Genomic DNA, 16,201 nt, shown 5'->3' on the forward strand with positions numbered 1-16,201 from the left:
TGAGACAGCAATCTGATTTTTTCGTCTCCAGGGAAACGGGTAGAGCGCTGGGAACGGTATGTGGTGACAAATTATAAATATAGGAATGTATAAAGGCATTTTAGGTTCTGAAGAAAAGAAACACTCATCCAATTTCATGAGCACACAGGCACATCCCTGTCTTTTACTGTTTCTCTTTAAGGAAAACTGTACACACTCAGACTCCAAAATTCTCGCCAATTCATAACGCAAGACTGCCAACACTTGATGACTCGATTTCTTTTGAAAGCTGAATGTAATTTGCATCTGTATTTACAACCACACACTGAGTAGTCTCATAAAACTATCAGCGTGTTGTGTTTAAAATCCATTCTGTCAAAGGAACTGATGGGGTCTGACAGTGCAGTAAACATCTCATTAGAAATATTTCATTACATCTCTCTATGGAGGATAATTTGTAGGACAGACACTTAAATGTATAGGGTGGTTATATAGTGGTGGTAAGTCCTCAGATGCAGCTTTAGATGACCAAAGATGGTCTTTGTTTGCACAGGGTGTATCAGTGTTCAGATGCTGCAGCTTTCTGACACGGTTTGTTCTCTTAGTGTGAAAACATGGCGGGGAAATAGTGTGGCCATAAACTAAGTGATATGGGTTTTTTAAGCAGCTAAATTGTTTTGTATTTGATAAGTCATGCACAGTTTTCCAAATAACACCAGGAGACCCTTCAAATGGCACTTCCAAAATGAAGTTCATTGTGCACATGAACAGGGAATGCAGATAAGGCTAAGGAAATCCATAGTGAACCACATCATTGTAAGAGCATAATGGGATGTCTACATTGAAGAAAATGTAATTTTCGAGACTGAACTAAGTATTATCTTTGGGTTCCATTAACTTGCCTTAGAACATTAGAACCATCATAACCAAAAAAATCATGATTCACTGGCGGTGCTGACATCGTAAAAAAAAAAAGCCTGAATTGTTCTTCTCCAGGTTCTAAAATAACTACATAATCTGCTAAACCCTTTTTCACCTTTTTGAAAATCAACAACAAAACTAATTTAAATAGAAAAGGTGTTTCATCTGGCACTGAGAACAATTGGCATTTGTTGACATACAGACATAAAAATAAAGAAAAGAAAAAAGAAATACAAAAACTTAGAAAACAAAATTAAGTCGAGCCTCTCCAAGAGAGAGTCGTGCTGTAGCAGTCACATAATCATTTGCAGCAAATGTACCATTATTACCCATCAGTGAAGTGGAAATTCAAATCGAAGGAGCAGAACAATAGTCCTAGACATACCCCTCCATTGTATTCACAATGTCCAATCTCCAAGTCTGATTGTAACCAACCAATAAAGTGCTTTCTCAAAGAAAAATCTACATAACCATCATCTTCATCATAACAAGTCAGAATATAATTTTGTAAGTACTCGACATAACCAATATGGAAATTAAAGGGGGTAAAAAGGGTAGGTACAGGCACGAGCTGAGAGCTCTTCTTTTCTAGTCTCCTTTTCTCTTCACTTCTTGAAAGGTGTCAGTCTGCCAATATTGTGCCAGAAGTTGGAGCTCTTGCGTTTGGGTTCTGCCAGCATGAAGACCTGCTGCTGGGGCAGGTTGGTGGGCAGCGTTGGGTGTTTCTGACGGAGCAGGAAATCATAGTATGGCCTGGTTACCGCTGCTGAGACCAAAGCACAGGGAACGGTTCAAAGGATAAATCACGGTGTGAAACTGATATAGTGTATGTGGATACTGATTAAGTATATGTAGAGACTTCTCTCCATTATCTGACACAATCACACATACACTCAGTAGACATACATACATGAGAACTATATTGTATGGAAGATGGCACCTAAAATACATAAAGAAGGGAGAGGGCAGAGGGTCTAGCTTATGTTTTCTCTTAATATAGACTAACATATAAGGCTTTCAGCTAATGTCGACATATAGGTGTGATTGAACTGGCTTACATCCTTGATCCAGAGCATTAACACAAACCTCTCTACAGCTGATGAGCCCATTCCACTCTTCTAAGTACTCCTTACTGCTGAGATATTTATAAATGATGTGGGGGGGAAAAGGCTGACTGAGACTGAAGTGGAGTGGCAGCAGGGCTGTTTAGTTCTGCCAGAAAACAATACACATGAGAAAAGAATGGAAGTACCTTTGGGCTTCCCAGCTGGATGGCTTTTGCAGGCATTCAGCATAGCTTGTTTCTTCTGGACCTCAGTAATAGAGAAACCTGCAGGAGAAAATGGAATAAGATATGTGCTGGTACCATGCTTGGATGTATCTCCCTTACCTATACAGGTAAGTGCTAAAATAAAGGAAACATCTGCATAAAATGTCTTAATAGGCTACTGGGCCACTACAAACTGACCGAACAGCTGCAGCGCATCTTGGTGTAGGTTCTACAAGTGTATGAAACTCTACTCAAGGGAGGCTTCCAAAAAATTTCCACCACTAGCACTTTGCCGGTGCTAGTAAAAAAAAATTTTCTTAGCTACTGCTTCAGAATCCATGTTAAGCATTGAGCTGGGTTAAGCTATCAGCTGGTCATTGGATAAGGTTTACATCACTGTCATGCTCATTAAATCACAACAACACTTTACTCACAATGTGTAATAATGAGATTGTGTATTGCTATCTGACTGTAGAATTCTGTCAACAATTTGTTCTTGATAAAAACGTGCCTGCTCACACCTTATTTTGCAGGTAACTGATTTAGAGCTTATGCAGAGCAGTGCTCAATATATGGTCAAGGAGTATGACCTTTAAACCAAGGCTGACCTGCACTGATGATATCTTTACGCCACCCTCAGTTCTTAACAAAAATATAAGGAAGTTTAGGAAAAACATTAGCATAAGCAAGTTGAACAGTCTTGACCACTGAAGCTCCTACCAAAGGTGCCGCAACAACCACCTCTCCTAAAGACTCAATGGCTATGTTCACACAGTCAGTCCAAATCCGATTTATGTGCATATCCGATTGGAATCCGATCATATGTAGCAAGTCTGAACAGGAAAAAAATCACATGAGATCCGATTTTTACAAATCCATTTCAAATCGCATTCGTATGGGGTTAGAAATCTGATTCAAATCGCATTTTTGCAAATCCGTTTAGGTCTGACTGCTCTGATCGGATTTCAGGTGTTTTCTTTTTACGTTTGTGACTTTTGATGCCGCGTAAAGTTCATGTGAACATCACACCTGCAGGAAACATGCTAGTTTGGTGGCGGAGGAAGCCATTGATGAGCGGTTGTAGGTCGTTGGACAGTGATAACGGCGAAATAAAGTTGCAAGCCTCCTCCATCTCTCACGCCGTCTCATTATTTTTTATAAAACTTGCGCTGTGGCTCCACATTGCCAGGTTGTAAATAAGCAAGCCCATTTCATTACCCTCCACTTTAGTTTGTTTATATCAACTACTTCTACTTTCAGGCACAATGTCATGACTATAGCAACCAATGTGAATAAGACAGAAAATGAGGATAGCCACCCGGACACACAGATCGGATCTGATCACATGCAATATATAATGGGAACAGTCAATCAGGAAGATCGAATTCTGATTGGATATGCAAAAAATCGGATTTGGACTGACAGTGTGAACCTAGCCAATGATATCTCATCCTCTTCCCATGGGAGCCAAAGTAATGAGTGACTGGGCCAGTCCAGCATTGTTATATGTGAACTTAAGCATCATGAAGTGTAAACTGTTTAAACAGCTCATCTACTTCATTTACATGTACTCAAGCATTTCCTTTATTTTGGCACTCACCTCTATGTTGCCCAACACAAAATTCTGTTACATTTTTTGCCAGCTCGTCTCTGTTTAGTTTCTTTGTCAATGTCTTCTGTCACTCACTATGTAGTTGTGTAAATATTTTTCCGCTTTTTGTTTGTGCTGTCTATGAATTGTAAGTGATGCATTCCCGTTTAATATGGAAGGCCTGTACAATTTGCCGGGCATTTACAACTTGGCTAGGGTCTTTGGTTTGGGAACAGAAAGAAAGGAAAAAATCTAACAAGTCACTCAACTTGAGTGTCTGTTACATACCATGTTGCCAAATATCACAATGTATCAAAGAAATCATCACAACGTAGCCGCTGTGAATCCATCGTAAAGTATGCGCTACAGGATCGCATCAAAACAGCAGATTTCCAATAATAGCAACAGACAGAGCAACAGAGGCTTGGCTCTGAATGACAATGAAAACCACTCTATCACAGTGCTGTCAGTCAAACAGGCAAGAGTAATCCGCACTGAATCCAGCCATGGGTTCCCATTGGACTGGATCAGGTTCTAGATTACAGATGGATCCCAGGTTACCAAGCGACGTTCAGATGATATAGGAGGAAAAGATTTAAAGCAATGGTTTTAAAAATGTCGAAATCTGGCAGCCTGCTGGGGGAGGGTCTTGGCCAGCTCATCTACAAGATTGGGTCATAAATCCAGTTGTGTTCCTATCAGGTATACTTATAATCATCACTCTGTCTATGCGCCAAAAATTGGCATTTTGATCTGGCTGTAATGCTCTGGAGCACAGTAAAAAGATAGGGGGAATGTTTCATTTGAGCCCCACATCCAGTGATTGGGTCAAATGTTCAGATATGCATCAGACTTGAAAAACAACCTGTCTATTTTTTGGCATATAATCATGTGACTGACTCCTAATTACATTAAGTAAGCTCTTTTTCTTCTTTCCCAGAGTGAGGTCAGTGTAATGCAGCGGCCATCTCAATGAGGGATTAGCGTACTGTAATGCAAGGGCAGCAGGAGTGCAGAGCATTACTGAGATGAGGAAACTCAAAAGGTATGGTAAAAAAACAACTGGTCAGGGCAAAAAAGATGTATATGTCAACATGAGAGATTTTCTGATGGTACATTACACAGCACTTTGTGCTTTCCAAAAGGAGTGATCACCTGTCTCACGGTCGTGCTGCACTTGTCCCCGCTCATCGGCAAAAGCACGAAGCCATCGTTGTTTCTGTTCAGGTTTCTTGGCACACAGCAGGTGGATCTCCTCTCCATTCAGCGAGCGAAGTTTCAGGGCATTCTTTACGTTCATATTGAAATCCTTGTCCTTCCCATCTTCCAAGTCTATTACTTCCATCTGGTCCATATCCATTCTGCCCTTATAATAAAGCATGTCTCTACGCAGGAGATCCTGGAAGAGACCAGGTAATATCGAGGTATAGTAAATTCATTGAACCACCAAGGACTAAGATAACATACAATCAACGAAAACTACTGACATGTAGCGACTTATGTATAGAGACCACCGTTTATGAATGATATATCTCTGTCTATGGGGAAACAGTGACTTCTTTGTGCATTATATCACTTATTACGCTGTCTGGAAATGTTACCTTTTTGCAGTAGACCATCTGATGGTCAAATAAGAAGAACATGCGTTGTTGGCTTTTGGCCTGAGGCTGGGAGATCTTGGTCAGTTCGCCCGAGAAGATCAAGTCTGAACTCCTACTGAGAACGTCTTCTCCCTTAACAACATAAATGAAAAAAAAAAAAAGAAAACAAGATATTTAGTGCCATTTTATGAGTCTGAAAAGAACAGTCTGTACTGATAGTAAAGGTCTGGCAGCCTATTTGATATCCTACGTTTCAACTGCTTCCTACCTCCCAGTCCTCTATGGAGCTCTGCCATTGAGCGATCTTGTCAATGTTTTCCAGACGACGTTTCCTCTCATTAATCAACCTGGCAACGTTCTTCATGGCATTTAAGGCAGCCTCTACATCTTTATAATCCCTGTTTTTTAAAAAAGGAAAAATCTACTTAGATTGAACCTCTAGCATGTTAATTCAGTTATTTATCATGTGAAATTACTCTAGCACATTGATGTGTTATATGCACTTGCTGATAATCAACTTAAGATGTTACTTTTAGCCTTACAGTCTTTCAAAATACACAAGAGGTCAGAAGGGATTTCCTTGGAGCCGTACCTGTGTTGGGGGTTGGTGTACTTTAGAAGCTCAGCTAGCTGTAGAGGATACTTGCAGATCTTCTGGACTGGCGTGAGTAGAAACCCATCCAGTGAGATGTCAATCATCTTCTGGAGGAGGCGGCAGGCCTCAAAGAAGAACACATACTTGTTGACCTTCATGAGTCTGGAGAGCTGGAGGCAGGCATTGGGATGATTGTTACAGTATTCCGAGTAGATCTGGAAATCTGTTTGCTGGAGAAATAAGACAAGGAGTCATTAACAAACTGTAACCTTTGTAGGAGCTGATTAACAAACAGTCGAATAGACAGAGAGTTTTCACTAACATGCTCTAAGAAGCAGGATCCGATCTCGCTGAGATGTGGCTCATCCTTGTTAAACTTCTTTTCCAGACCTTTCAAGAATTTCCTCTGGAAGCGATAGATTTCCTCAATGTTTCCAAAGATGGTGCGGAGCTGCTCTTCCGTGAACATGTCCGTTCGCTTTCGGCACTGTTTAATATAGCCCTGAACCAGAGAGAGAGAGAGGGAGAGAGAAAGAAGCTTGGAGTTTGCTACTCAAAATGTGTCACAGTCTGTCAAAGTCATGAATATCCAGTGGCATACGGGAAGCACAAAGGTTGTGACCCATGGAAGAGATACTTGCGTTCTTGATTTCACAAGTCCTAGTGAACCTCTATAAAGTATAATGATATAGTGAGGGCCTTATGAAATGCTCTACAGGGAGAGACCACAGAGGCCACGATATTACTGAACTATGAGAAATTATGGTTATGATGCCCAAAAGAGATCTTGATACAGAGAAGCATGAAGGGGATTGATCTAATTAGTTCATGCTATGAACTCCCAAAGCCAACGCTCTCTGTCGGTGTAGGGCTGACCTCACAGATGTCCTTCAGATGTTTGATGTAGTCCCTTTCTGTGCTCATGATCTCGTTAATAACGTTGGTCCTCATCTGCTCCTTGCAGGGGAGGCCGGGCCCCAGTAGCAGCCCCACCCCAGGGCTGTCCTCCTCCCGCGCCTCCTCCAGCTGAGCTAGGTATTCCTCCATTGGCTCATCCTGATTCACACGCAACTAAAACGCACAAGAGCATGTGCTTTCAATGGTCACATCCTTCTATAAAGCACTGCCAGTTATTTGATGATTTAAATCCCCAAAAAGCCTATTATAGATCTGTACCAAAGTTATTCTTTTTTGGCAACCAGCATAGAGCTCCTCACCCGAACGAAGCTGGCTGGGAACCAGCCCTCGCTGTCCAGGATGCGGCCCCACCACCACTCCTTGTTGGTGGCATCCACTACTTCGATGACATCACCTGCCTTGAAGCCAAGTTCCTGGTCGTCCATTGTGACATGATCCCACAGCGCTTCAGCATAGACCACACTGCCATCACTGATCAGCTGGAGAGGGGAGAAGAAGAGAGGCCAACTGGGTGAGGACAGGGGGGTCACTCAAAAGGTCATTAAAGAGGTGAGGTAGACACTGAAGAAGTTGTTTGTATACAATAGAAGCAGAAAGAAGTAGAGTAACAAATTTAAACTTAGATGAAAGATGTGTGACTAAGAATCACAACATAATGCCACTAATTTATTTGATCAAAATATATCAGCTTTGATGATTAAGCTGATTTTTCTTTTTTTAATTAATGAAGAAACTGGGGCACTGTGATTGTTGATATCTGAGGAAGGTGAAACTCAACTGGAGACACTTACAGGGATGCATTCATTTAGTGCATTTCAGATGAGCGTCTACTCCATTACAACGAAGCTTTAAATTGTTACTGGACCTCCGGAGCAAGCGGTATTCCAGAAAATTGCACTATAACAGCATTAGTCTACTAATCACTGAGGTACAGAGAAGAGAACAGAAAAGCGGAACAGTAATAGAACTACGGGCCACTCCAAGGCAAGTCACAGTGCCATCGATCCATCAACAAAGAAAGGGGCACTACAAGCCTGTTGCTAGGCGACACACCCACAGATTTCTTGCCTCTCTGCTGGTTCTGTCTATTTCTAGTTTCTGTCACAAAAACTCGATTTCACTGTTCACCTCACACTCAAATACGCATTCATATGCACAGACTTACAAGCCATACTGCGATGGCTGTCCAGGTTTCTTGCAGAAGCTGCCCCTAAGTAGTATTTGAGGTGAGCACTATAGCAACATATATGGATGCTTTAAAACCCAAAACAATCATGACAAAGTCTGCACATATAAAGTATGATCAGGTATATACCATCACCTCCGATCTATAGTGTTTCTAGGCACTAACTTGCATAGAAACATTACAGATTGGAGTTGATGGTATACAACATACTATAGCTGGTGTAGTAGCCAGCTGTCAGAGTTAGCTTGCTACTGTCTTATGCACTGCACATCACAAAACCTTACAGCCCTCAGAACATTAGTTATATAGAACTTACATGAGCCAAAAATCAATATTGTACCTAAATACAGTAAACACAGTTCAAAACAACAAGCTATGTCGTAAAACTACAACTCTATGTTTGGTTAACTATCCGTAACAGTCAAGCTTAGCTCAATCATTTTAACATTTAACTTTAAATGTTTGGTAGTTAAACTACCAAAAACCATTTGTTAACCAAACTTTACCATCTTTCACAGTGTATAAACTACTTTAATCACGTCAAAACAATTTTTCAAATAAGTCCTCACAAAAGCTTAGAAAGTTAAATACCTCCATAAAGCAAAGCAAAACAACAATCTTTTTCAAAATCGACCTGTTTACAGAGAAAGCTTTACAGCTAATTCCACTCACCAGGCACAGCTCCATTTCATTGCTTAATTCAAATCAATTCTACAATTAAACACAGCTAAGCCTCACATCACCCCACAGCCTAGTCAGCCTTCCAAGCACATCCAGCATGACACTGTGCTATAAGTACACGTGTCTGATAATTACAGAACAAGATATAATTAGACACTGCAGGAGACAGACAAATCAAAACAACATTGCTGAAGCAGATTCTGGCAATGGTGTACACAGTCTGTAAGCTATAATAGAGGCTAAAGTTAAAGAAACTGAAATGATTTGATGCCAGTCACATCACCACATGAAAAATGCACTGACAGTGAACCACAAAAGTCACTTGGCTTATCAACAAAAGTAAAGTACAGAGTGATGTTTGTCAAAGTGTAGAGACATTAAAAAAACAAAACAAAAAAACCCCAGCCAAAACACTGCATCTGTGTTTCATTTAGCTTACTTGCTAGCATTGGACACTTATTTACCTGGACCCCTGAAGTCCATGTATCCTGGATACCCATCAGCACACGAGCTACTTCATCTTCGTCCAGTCCCTTTAACTCTCTCTCACTTTTCCCTCTTTCCCTCCCTCCCCCTGCCCCTGCCCCCCCTCCTCCCTCTCTCAGTCTATTGGAAGGCGAGCAGAAACATCAGCACCACATTGATGATGATGAGGAGCATCATAATGAGGAAGACTACCACTCTCTGCGTGTCAGGGTGCATGTTGCAGCGCAGTAGTGTGTGGAGCAGGCCTAGGCGCTGCCTGCTGCGGTGAGAACTGCGAGCCATGAGGGGCCCCGGCAACGCAGCGCTGCCGTCCCAGCTCCTCCCAGCTCCGCCGCCGACACCGCTCAGCGGGCTCCGCTCTCTCGCGTTTGCCTTTCTCTACAAAATCTGTCTCGCTCGTTCTCGTATTCTCTCTCTCTCTGTCTCTCCCCCTCTCTCTCTCTGTCTCTCCCCCTCTCTCTCTGTCTCTCCCCCTACTCCTCTCAGCTGTGTCAGGAGGCTAGGACAGTCTGCTTATGCATCTTGCTAATTTTGCCTTTCATTCTTCTTCTTCTCCTCTTCCTGACTGTCCTCTTCTGTGAGCCCACCTCTTTCTCACTCTCTCCCTCAGGCTTGCTAAGCTATATACACACAAGGATGGGTTAGCGTTGCTTGATCTGGTAGACCTCCATAATAGCTTTCCCTTTCTCTTCCTGCCTTTTTCTCTTTTAAATAAACACTAAGGCTAAAAATGGTGCTTGTCTCTCTGCCTGGAGCAACACAGGCATAACCATCCATCTAAATCCTAGAATTGCTCTCTCTGGCTTTTTATTTTCCTCTTCCGACCATGAGCAACCAATCAGCTGCCTGACTTCAGCACCGTATCCTGGAAACCAGAGTCGTTCAGGCAGGCCATAGCAACCCCAGATAGGGCGGGGGAGGGGGCGAGTAGAGCGGCAGGATGGATGGAGAATAATAGTGAGACAAAAAAAAGAGAAAGAAGAGGGAAGGGGAGGTTGTTTATTAGCCACATCAGCTGACTGCCTGCATCCTTCTCAGTGCTCTGCTAAATCACAGCTGTCTCCATTAAAAGAGTAGATACGGGAAAGCTTTGCAAATTATAACGGTCTCATTCTCACCTATCAAACACACACACATACAAGGAATCACACAAGGCTTGTGGGTTACCGAATCACAGCTCAGTGTTCTACAGCAAAGCAAATATATGGTTATACCTTAACAGTGTTGCTGCACTTAATAGTCTAGACCATATACAACACAAGCACTTTTATACAGAAAATCTAGGAATCCAAGTGTAGAACCACAACAATCCATAGACCCTCTCTTTTCACTTCTTTACAAACACAGACCAAACCCAACACATTTCCAAAGACATAAAAAGTCAACTCCACTCCCAGCTAAAACTCAACACACTGCAGTGATTCAACATTCAGATTTCTGCCTGCTATAACACAGCAAGCAAGGAGCCATGCCAATGAGCCCTGGCAATTACTTCATTTACTATGGGATGGAACATAGCTTGTGCCTCTCTCCTGGTGTTTTTAGCTAAATTGTATTCAAAACCTCTGAAATTGTTTCCCTGCAAGATGTTGTCTCGAATCCATCAAAAGGATTGGCTGTGAAGCGGAGGAAAGGGACAGTAGAATATTTCAGTCATTCACAGAACATTACTGGCATTCCATATCTCCCAGGTAACAAGCAAAGGTCCCAGCATGCTCTAAGAGTTTTTCAACAAGCTCGTTCACAAACTTTACAGGTCTGATGCTCTGTGAGGTGTAATTGCTATGTTAGCCTGCTTGGCTATTAGCTCTAGAACCAAGACTTCACGTTCTCTGTTTTAACACTGCTGTACGTGTGAAGCAAACCTGACTTGATGAACACGTGATAATGACAATAATTCTCCGGAGTTATCTTCAAAATAAATCTGACATTATGATAAAATGCATATATACAGATCATGATAAGTTTTGACTTACCATTGGTGCTTACATTCCCTTTGTGACTTTGCAAAGTCATTTAAAGCTACAGTTTGTATATACACATATACACACACACACACCTTACCATACACCTAAATTATTCCATGATGATCAGAAAAGCTTGCAAAAGCAGAGCACTGCAGTGCTGAGAGTGAGCCTAGGAGCCAGTGCAGTAAGACAGAGGAGAAGAAGAAAAAGCAATAAGGGAGAGAGTAAGAGAGAGAGAGAGAGAGAGAGAGAAGAAAGGGCTGATGTACCTCATTTATGGCCAGCTGCTCTCCTCCTCCGCCGGGGTGCCCAAAGCGATGTCCAGAGCTGCGGAACTCTTCATAGAGGTCTTCCTCACTGCCCGCATCATCCCCCAAACCCACCTTGTCTGGAGCCCCGTCAGGCACTACCAGCGCTGAGAGAGGGAGAGAGAGAGAGCGAGAGCGAGAGAGACAGAGAACAGTCATTAGACTAACTATAAGCCCATAAGGACAGGCAATTCACCTGGTTTTCTTTTCACATCACTGCCTCCAAACCTTTCTTTTGTCATCTGCCTCATAGTGAAATAAGAACCAACAGAATAACATAGGCAATACATTGTGATGAAGTCAATATCTGCTCATTATATGTTGAAGAAAAAGTAACAGCCCTTGTATCTTCATGTCCCTAATGGTTCTCTTTCTTCTAAGTCACACACAGCTTGACTCATCATGCTTCTAGGGACACCCTTAGAAAAAAAAATGCTGCTAACAACATCTAAAACACCAAATAGAGCCATTCTATTTTGTTCCATGTTTCTTTTTTTTCTCTAAGGCCACAGAGAACTGCCAGCATGTACAGTGTTGCAGTCTCATTCTCAAACATTATTAACTCTATCTCTTCAAGAACAAAAAGGTGACGAAAATAGACTAATAAGTGATGGATGAATGACAAAACAATAATGCTAATACAATGCTACTGTGATAACAATACTATTATGTAATTAGCAGACAGAGGATGTTTGCACAGAGAAAAACAAAACCTCTATATTTTGTACTGTGTCCCACTGCTTTAAGGGGAAATCTGTCTCATCCTTAATGTACCAGTTTATGTAGGGAGAGCATATGGCTCTGTAAACTAAACATATTCTCCCAGCATACACACACACACACACACATACACACACACACACATACACATATACACACACACAAATGAGTTTATGTAGGGAAAGTATGTCACTATATAAATTAAACACTTTCTCTGCTTGCCAGCAAGCCTGTACACACACATACACACACACACACACGCACACACACACACACACACGTGCACGCACTCACACACACGCACACACACATACACACACACACACATGTCCTCTGAGTGACATCAGTCCTTGCTCAGTGGCTGTGCATATGGGTACCTGTTATGGCAGGCTAAAAATACCCTGCCTACTGCTCTGGCCTGCACACACACACAGCTGTTACAGCACTGAGGTATCCGTGGAGACGGGGAGCTGTACATAATGAGAAAGCACAGTGCATGCAGAAACCCCCCGGAGGCGGGAGGAGAAACTGATTGGATAAATTTGCTTCGTAAAAGCATACATTACGCCTTGAGCAGAGCTGCACCTCAGTACAACGTTTGTAATGCATTTATCACAAAAGCCTCCCTTGAGGAAAAAACTCCATGAGGCCTGATCATACAGTCTCTAGTCATACACACAATCTATATCACATCAGAGCTTTACCTTTACACCATCAGCCCTGAGGGATCCTTGTGAATTTTCATATTTTCATGAAATTCACCAAAATTTACGTTACAGCACAAAATTTCCCAATTTCCTTTGCCTTAGTTATCTAGAAACATGCTTTGGTCGGTTCATAAAACCTCATTTTAGTTTTAGTAATCAATGTATTTTACTGTCTTAAATTTTCTCCCAGAAATATTCCACCTTCATAAAACAGCTGAGAGAAAAACTGAATATATAACTACTGAATTGTAGCAGCAGGTTGCATGTCTCTGCTGTCTGTAGAAATGCTGTCCACTAGGCTGTCCACTAGGAGGTGCTCTTGCACACTGATGTGGAGCAGCAAGGCTGTGGCAGGAGGCCAGGTATTGAGTGGCCTTTTATTTATTAGCAGCTGTAAAATGCAGGCTTGAGATTGCTCTGTATGCCTCATCTTCGGTGCATAGAGGAGACAGGAGATTACAAATGTTCCCTATGGACCATTCCTCAAACTGCCATACCACGACTGGTATACAAACACAACCACTGCCAAACCCCTCCGCACACATCTCTCTCTCTCTCTCTCCCTCTTTCTCTCTCTCTCAACATTTATCCGCCTCAAAAACATTGTCTAGGCAGAGTCTGCAATAACAAATGACTTTATAAAAAAGACAAATGGTTTTATCATTCTGCTTTTGCCTTCCTGTGTGCTGTCGTTTGTTTGACTCTGAATTAAGGCTAAGAAATCAAGATTAAACAGTACACATCCATCTTGGCCAAGGGCAATCAGTGATGGGTCAGATAAAAGGGGCCTACTCCTCGGCACGCTCCTCACTGATCTTTGAGACGTCTATGTCCTGATTGCTTCTGTTATTAGTGAATCGACGGGGACGTTTCCCTGGAGATAAGACTACGAACAGTCCATCTTTCCACAGTCGCCTTGTTCTAGAGGTTTCTGAGTGAGCTTTTGCACATGTCAATCAGGTTAGATAAGAGGGTATAAAAGCTGCGTTTAACGTGAATGACACTCTCTCTGTGTGTATTGCAGAGTGTTCAGGGACAATGTGCTAGTGCTCTTTGTCCTTGAAAGACAATATTCATGTCTACACTCGGGCGTAGATGGACATGTCCAAGGCATCTGCTTTTATGTCTGTATGAATGTCAGTGCGTGCGTGTGTGTGTGTGTGTGTGTGTGTGTGTGTAGGCATCTCATTGTCTCCGTGTTTGTATGTGAAGGTATGTCATTGTGTATGTGAGTTTGTCACTGTGTATGTGAGCATTGTGCGTGTGCGTGTGTGTGTGAAAGAGAGAGAGAGAAAGAGAGAGAGATGGAGACAGAGACTGAGAGAGCTAGAGATTCCCCTGAGCTGATCTGCTTTATTTGGGTTAGTGTTATTGGAGATCAGAGATTACTCTGTGTGCTCTCTTCTCCCTGGCAGTTGGAAAGAGGGGGGGGGGGGGTGAATTCAGGCACAGCGATGGGCTAGAGGCTGGCGCAGGCCTGGCACGTGCCTGCTGATGCCCGCGTGAGCGCCCAGCTCTCACAGAACTCTGTCGACCAAGTTTGCTCGTTAACCAGGCCATGACAGGGGGTAGCCCCAGGGCAGCGGATCACCAGGGCATGAGGAAACACATCGAGCTGTCATTAAATTCCCCCTCCTGTGTGTATTTTACCTCTCCATCTCTCTCTCTCTCTCTCTCTCTTTCTCTCTCCCTCTCCTCTCTCTCTAACTGTCTCTCTCTCTCTTCCTCTCTCTGCTGTTTAAGAGACAACTACTGTATTGCACAAACAAGGGTTTCATGAACAGAAATACAGTGAAAGTGAGTGATTTCTGTAAAATCTTACATTTAACCTGCTTCACTCAAAACAGAGTGACGGAGAAACTTGAGGTTTCACATTCACATTCACATAAAAGACGCTTCTTTGTCTGATTGGCATGTAAATCATTTTGCAACTACTCAGCAGTTAAACTTTTGTAAAATATTAATAGGCCATTTTATGAGGCAGATTGCTCATCTTCAGCTAGTGACAGTCCCAGACTACTCTAAGTACTTACAGACTACTTTAAGTATTTTGTAATTCAGAATAGTTCATTAGGTCTATACTCAGATGGCATAGCTTATTATTTAGTGTCTAACTCACGACTGTTCCACAGATTTTGCTAATGTGCAAAGATGTATTGACTGAAAGGAGATAGAGAAGTGTGTGTGTGTGTGTGTGAGTGTACGCTGCTGTGTATGTGCACGTGCACTTGTGCATGTATATGTGTGTGTTGCTGTGTGTGTGTTTGAGAGAATGAAAGAGGAGGGGGGGGAGCAGGGACAGAGACAGATACAGAGAGAGTCAGAGAAAAAGGGAAAGAGAAAGAGAAAGAGAAAGAGAGTTTTTCCACAGGCGGTCCCTCGCTCCACGTATGCAAAGGGACCAGCAGAGCAGAAAGGAAAAGAAACTGGAATGAGTGGATGAAAGGAGTAAAGGCATGTTCTTTCTCCTCTCGTGACTCTGTTCACTCGTGCCTGGTAATGTTTCTTTCTCTCCCTCTCCCTCTCAGTCTCCCTCTCTCTCTCTCTCCCCCTCCCATGCCTCTTTACCATTCTTTCCATCACATCCTATGTGCATTCTCTCTCACGCTCTCTCTTGGCCCCCTTTAACTCTCTGGGAGCGGAGCTCCCCTGGGGTACACTGGTCTGGGAGCAAGCGCTGGCCAGATGTTTGCCATGACTCTACGTCTCCTCTTCAAATCCATTTCAGCATTACAGTCAGTCTCTCACGTATACTGCAACAAATGAATATTCATCAATAAGCTCATTAAAATACAGTAGCAGCACAATCGATGACCGCCCCCCTAAAATCAATGGAGCAGTTTTAACAGCCGACTGCGACAGACCTCCATAAGTCAGCATGACCTCTGTGTCAAATGCACCGGCATACAGTCGACAACACCACTTTTCTGTGATACTGATATTACGTTGCACTTTTTAAAACAGACATATTTTATTTAATGGAGTAATGGCATCAGGAGAGTCCTGCACTAAACTCCTTATTTTCCCAAATACAACACTGTGTCTCTGCTATGGCTAAGTAAGCACTTTTGGGGTAACTTTGACCTACTTTAGTCAGGCTGTACCCTGGTTTTAGGGGGTGAGTGACACTGAGGAAGGTGCGCGATGACGTTGGTTAGGGGCATGGCATGGCGGTGCCCTCTGTCAGCGTGATGGGAGCTGGCGGATCGGAGACGGGCGCGGTGGCAGCGCCTGGCAGAGGTGACAGAGCGTGTAGTCAAGATCTGCCTCA

General features: G+C 42.7%; 1 protein-coding gene across 2 annotated transcripts in view; it reads right to left on the bottom strand.

Annotated features, from left to right (window-relative positions):
- Positions 1-1,505: 1,505 nt before the first annotated feature.
- LOC115807976 (rho guanine nucleotide exchange factor 4-like) overlaps positions 1,506-16,201 on the bottom strand; it is a 29,738-nt gene continuing 15,042 nt past the window's right edge. Inside the window, exons 2-11 of one of the 2 annotated variants that reach the window (XM_030769198.1) lie at positions 11,465-11,610; positions 7,175-7,354; positions 6,834-7,028; positions 6,280-6,459; positions 5,955-6,187; positions 5,631-5,760; positions 5,363-5,494; positions 4,917-5,160; positions 2,153-2,230; positions 1,506-1,663 (exon numbers count right to left, since the gene is read on the bottom strand). In XM_030769198.1, the coding sequence (XP_030625058.1) occupies positions 1,506-1,663; positions 2,153-2,230; positions 4,917-5,160; positions 5,363-5,494; positions 5,631-5,760; positions 5,955-6,187; positions 6,280-6,459; positions 6,834-7,028; positions 7,175-7,354; positions 11,465-11,610 (1,676 nt within the window). Of the gene's footprint in view, positions 1,667-2,131; positions 2,231-4,916; positions 5,161-5,362; positions 5,495-5,630; positions 5,761-5,954; positions 6,188-6,279; positions 6,460-6,833; positions 7,029-7,174; positions 7,355-11,464; positions 11,611-16,201 lie in introns of those variants that run through there. The other variant, XM_030769200.1, reaches the window with a different exon arrangement.

This window comes from Chanos chanos, chromosome 3 (assembly GCF_902362185.1).
Source record: "Chanos chanos chromosome 3, fChaCha1.1, whole genome shotgun sequence".
Lineage (NCBI taxonomy): Eukaryota > Metazoa > Chordata > Actinopteri > Gonorynchiformes > Chanidae > Chanos > Chanos chanos.